The sequence below is a fragment of the Oryza sativa genome, chromosome 8 (genome assembly GCF_034140825.1).
Source record: "Oryza sativa Japonica Group chromosome 8, ASM3414082v1".
NCBI lineage: Eukaryota > Viridiplantae > Streptophyta > Magnoliopsida > Poales > Poaceae > Oryza > Oryza sativa.
Genome location: NC_089042.1, coordinates 3744023 through 3749082, shown reverse-complemented (window position 1 = coordinate 3749082; position 5060 = coordinate 3744023). Strand labels below are relative to the sequence as shown.

Sequence of the window (5060 nt, the reverse complement as noted above, 5' to 3'; positions counted from 1 at the left end):
CTGCTACTGATTATAGAGATTCTACAGTGCAGAGTTACAATGTTTCTGTGACTACTGTGAAAAACCTTGTGCTTTGTCTGCAAGTGATATCAACTGAGATTAGTAGTTTCTATCTGACCTTGACTGGACTTTTTGACAAGCCTTGCATGGTGCATGGTTTGAGTTGACTGCTGTAATTTGTGCAGATTATGCAATCATTAGGTGCTATCCTGTTTGAGTGGAATTTCATTGTTTCTATTTGGCTGGTAGCTTTGTGGGAATAAGTTGTTTTTAGAAAAGGAGGATTGCTAGGTTCAGTGTGTGGATTGTGGACCTTGGAATCGATTGTTGCTTGATGCTCTAAAAAAGAAAAAAAAACATAAATGCACTGAATTGTAGCCACTGCTGGGCTGGCAATCTTGCATTGTGGTAATGTGGCATGGCATCTTCGGATCTGATCTAATCTTGTAGAGATTGAAAGGGGATGATATTCTGTGCCCACTCTTGCACCACTTGGGAAAAAAATGACTGATGGATTTCCTGCCGTTCTTTTCGGCTGGACTGCTGCATTCTCTTGCTAGAATATGTTTTCAATTGTAAAATTGATCAAAAAGTTTTTTTTGTCTGATTTTGCCCATCATATGATCTGATCTCTTTGGGCAACGTACTCGAATCATACATCATATGTATTTATCAGTTCACGAGCTTATCATACAACCTGGATATATATATGTCTTGGAAAGGGATCCTCTGACTTAACTGCTGTGCAGTTGAGTCACTGACATATGGGCCATAGCAAAGTGGGACTCACATGTCAGTGACTCAACTGCATGTGCAGTTAAGTTAGAGGATCTACTTTCATATGTCTTACGGTGACCAAGATAGACATGTAGGATGTAGCTAGCTTTGCCCATACAACAATGACTTACAAAATGAATAAAATAAAGAACGAAAAACAGAGAAAATGAATATAAGAACAGGTTGCGTCAATCATTGAATGGAGCATAAGTTAGTGACTGAGTAATTTATTCAGTAGGATACATTTAGTGGTATAATCCATTGTAGGCAGAGTGCTTTGGCTAAGACAGCAGTTGGCCTAGATCAGCTTAACTCCTGCTTGCATGTTACTGCTATTAGTAGAGTGTAGAAGCAGTTGGTGTAGGTTATATTAGCTGCTGCTCTTCAATACATAATGCCAAAACAGTTGGCTACAGTCTGCATTACACTAATGCTGCTTACAAGATAATTGCATCAGTGCTGAATATAAAATGAGAAAACAGAACATCTACAAACTTTTGCTGAAGATCTCTACGACAGTTAGGTTTTTATTTGAAGTTTTCTCATATCATTTTAAATTAATCCAGCACATAAAATTTCAGTTCTGGTACAAGAACAGCAACATTTATCTCTCTCTTAAAAAAAAAAAAGAAATCACGCTGAGGGCTTTCCTGAAAAAAAAAATAAAATTGTGCTTCAGGCTAAGGACTTGTTCATAAGTAGAATAAAAATCAGGGATTTTGGTGCTATGCTACACATTCCCAGACCTCGCTATAAAACAGATCCGATCACTCTCCTGATCGGCGCCGGCGTTAATTCCAAGAAAAGAAGAAGAGAAGAATCTGAAAAACTTTAAGCCGCTATGGGTCTGCAGGTATGCAGATCACTCTCTCAATCCACCAGCATCATCGTTTCTACGCTTAATACCGCTATAAAGATGAAGAAATCTTTACCATCGTCTGCTCCCTCGTTTGTTTGATTGATTTTATTCTGTGTGTAAAATGTATTGTACCTTAGATTTAGCCTAGAACAATTCTTGTTCTTCCCCTTCCCTTTGTGGCGTAAAAGAAATTCTTAATCTCCCGTCTCCTCCGCTCCTTGCGCCGCCAAGACGAGTCGCTGCTGACCAGGGGAGGGGCGGCGAGCAGAGCAGGGGAGAGGATCATGATGAGCATCACATCCTCTTTCTGATTCATCTCTCTCTCCCATCGGGTCTGGAATTTGCTTGTGTTCGTTCGTTAACCCTAGCTTCTCTTCTAGATCTGGAAGAAGCTCTTCCCTTAATTTCAGAGCCTTAACCTTAATACAGGTAACAGTTTGTTTGTTCCCCGAAAAGTTAGTTGGATCCGCCCCTGGCCGTAGAGACTAGATCTGACTCTTCCCTGCTATTACACATCTCTCATCTCTTTGTCTGATTCGTTCAGTGAGTCTTGTCAAAAGATCTATGAGATGCAATCTTCTTGTTTAAGATGCTGCAATTGTTCCGTTTGAATTGTAATTTTCCATTGCTTTGCGGCTTAACATTACAACTTCTGAAGAAAGATTTAGTGTGACAGTGTGACTGAAGCATGATCCGATTACAATTTGTGACTGATATCCAATTGCAGGAGGATTTTGAGCAGTACGCCGAGAAGGCGAAGACCTTGCCGGAGAGCACTAGCAACGAGAACAAGCTTATCCTCTATGGACTCTACAAGCAGGCCACCGTTGGAGATGTCAATACTGGTATGTATACTGAATATTTGGTATTATTCAGTTGTTACTTCTGTTTTGCCAGGCATGTTCTGGATGTGTAACACAATTCTTGAGTTAATGACTTGCTGTGTTTGATTACATTCAGAGACATGGGTACAGTTTTACATGCCATGGATTATGATCCTAACACAAGATCTCATAGATCACCATGATTTTTTTTATCACTCCCCCAAAAAATCTGTCTGATTTGAAACAAGACCATTCTTTCCCATCAAAATTTTTGGGATGTAGTATTGAGTACTTCCCCATTTTTGTAGAGTTGTAATTTACAAGTGCAACCATTGATATTGACCTGCACACTACAACATAGAAATTTGCTGCATCTAGCTTCTGAGTTCTGATAGCTGTCCATATTCAGTCTTCTAGTGTGATTATGTCCTTTCACAACATGTTTGTGAAATGTCATGGTTTTTATCTATATTTTTGGTTTTGTGCTGAAAAGTAGTAGAAGTTACTACATGCTAGATGTGTTTTGACTATCTATTTCTTTGTCAAACTTGTAAAATCTCACTGCTACTTCCAAATTTTTAACTATCTATTGCCCTCATGTCCCTTTTGTAATCAATTAGTCAATTCTTATATGAATCTGATCTACCTTGCCAACAGTTCTTTATATTAACTTGTTACTGTGTTTTGTGTTAACGAAGATATTTCACGATGACGTTGCTAACTATTTCTTTTTCTATAATCTTCTGAAGCTCGTCCTGGCATATTCGCCCAGAGGGACAGGGCGAAATGGGATGCATGGAAAGCTGTTGAAGGTCCATATACTTCTCTCTGTCCTTACATAAATATGTTTTCCTGTCTGTCCATTCTAATACTGTTGGGCTGTTTCGCCGTGCTACTGAACTGAACTTTTTGCAATCTTCGCAGGCAAATCGAAGGAGGAAGCAATGAGCGACTACATCACCAAGGTGAAGCAGCTCCTGGAGGAGGCTGCTGCTGCAGCCTCTTAAGAAGTTATGAACTCTATGCTACATGGCTTCTGTCAGCTGAACAACTCTATGCTAATCTGGTTGCTGACAACTTACCATTCTATCAATTCGGGATGTGAACTATGTACCTCTTTGTGTACTGTTGCATAATTTATCCATCTATTTATGAAGACTATTAGTCCTATGAATCATATTATCTTGTAATCTTTCATCTCTCTGGCTGTGTACTGCACAATAGAAAAATAATGGTTGTCAAGCCAGTTACATGCCCCAATTTCAAGTAACCATAAGCAGTAATAACCATCATATCCTGGATCATATTCCAATCTCAGAAGACAACACAATCTAAAGAGAAAAAAGATCTATTGATCAGAAGGCCAAAAACATATCTATATGAAAAATGAAAATGCTTAATTGTTCATAGTTAGATAGATCAACAACACCGCACTGCACACATATATACTGTTTACTCATCATGTTCATTCATTCTACACATGCATATGATCTCATCTGGCAATGGCAAGAAGCCAAGAACTCCTGAAAAAAAAAGGATGAAATCTTCAGAGATGTCCATAGCCTAAGACCTGACCACCTGAGAAGAGGTTGAGGCAGAGCAGGGAAGCAGCCAGCAGCGTCCCTGGAATCCACCACCTGACACCCTCGTCGGCGAACATGGCGCACAGCACCAGGCACAGCAGCAGCAGCATGTAGAACCCCAGCCCGGACCAGAATCCGCCGCCGCCGCACCACTCGCCGCCGGCGGTGACGCCGTACTTGGCGGCGTCCGCCGGGTAGTAGTATATTCCGGCGAAGTAGGCGACCACCAGCAGCAGGACCAAGAACGCCATGATGTTCTGCAGCAGCATCACGGATAGCACGATCGCCACCGGCACGACCACCACCTCGCTCCGGCGGCTGAGGAGCACGGCGGCGAGCAGCAGGAGCCCGCCGGCGGCGACCAGGGTGACGGCATTGTCGGCCACCGTCCCCGGCAGGTTCGCCGCCTTGTCGTACCACTCCGTCAGGGTCTCGTTGTAGTTGACCCAGACCAGGGCCACCACGATGAGGAGTGGCACCACCGGAGACGGCCCACCACCGCCGCCGCGGCGGCCCAGCCCCCACGCCGGCGAGGTACCCCGGTAGTAGCTCATGATCACCTCTTCTTCTTTGAGCTCTTTCTGCTTCTTATGCTACTTCTGTTCTTGCTGCTTTTAAGCACACTACTTAGTACTACTCAGTTGTAAGTAGCATTAGCAGTGAAAAAGTCCAGGTTTGATAATATTTAGTTTCTGAAATGTGGATTAGTGTTCATCTTGTTCCAACTAATTTTAACTACCTGCTTGTGTCCTGATGTCAATTGTCTTGGAATTTAGTTGAGGTAGGGACCTGCTTAAAGCTGGTAGATGAACTGATTTTAGAGAAAGATGGCATAGAGGATAGTGATTTGTAGGTCTTGTCATTTTCATGTATGTGTCATTCTTTGTTTTTGTTTGGTTTGGCTGGGGTTATTAACTGGAACAAAATCTTCTATTGCCTCCATGTAGACTTGGGAGGTACTTAGCTTAGCAACAGAAAATGATGGCTGATATCATTAAGTTTACCATGGGCTGCTTC

At 42.0% G+C, this 5060-nt stretch overlaps 2 protein-coding genes across 2 annotated transcripts; one reads left to right on the top strand and one right to left on the bottom strand.

Moving 5' to 3' along the window:
- Positions 1-1561: 1561 nt before the first annotated feature.
- Positions 1562-3720, top strand: LOC4344735 (acyl-CoA-binding domain-containing protein 1-like). Its single transcript, XM_015792682.3, has 4 exons — positions 1562-1630; positions 2364-2481; positions 3210-3272; positions 3385-3720. The coding sequence occupies exons 1-4, from the start codon at positions 1619-1621 to the stop codon at positions 3465-3467; spliced, it is 276 nt and encodes a 91-aa protein (XP_015648168.1). The 5' UTR covers positions 1562-1618; the 3' UTR covers positions 3468-3720.
- Positions 3721-3792: 72 nt separating this feature from the next.
- Positions 3793-4762, bottom strand: LOC4344734 (uncharacterized). Its single transcript, XM_015792681.3, has one exon. The coding sequence runs from the start codon at positions 4595-4597 to the stop codon at positions 4007-4009; it is 591 nt and encodes a 196-aa protein (XP_015648167.1). The 5' UTR covers positions 4598-4762; the 3' UTR covers positions 3793-4006.
- Between the last annotated feature and the right edge of the window lie 298 nt (positions 4763-5060).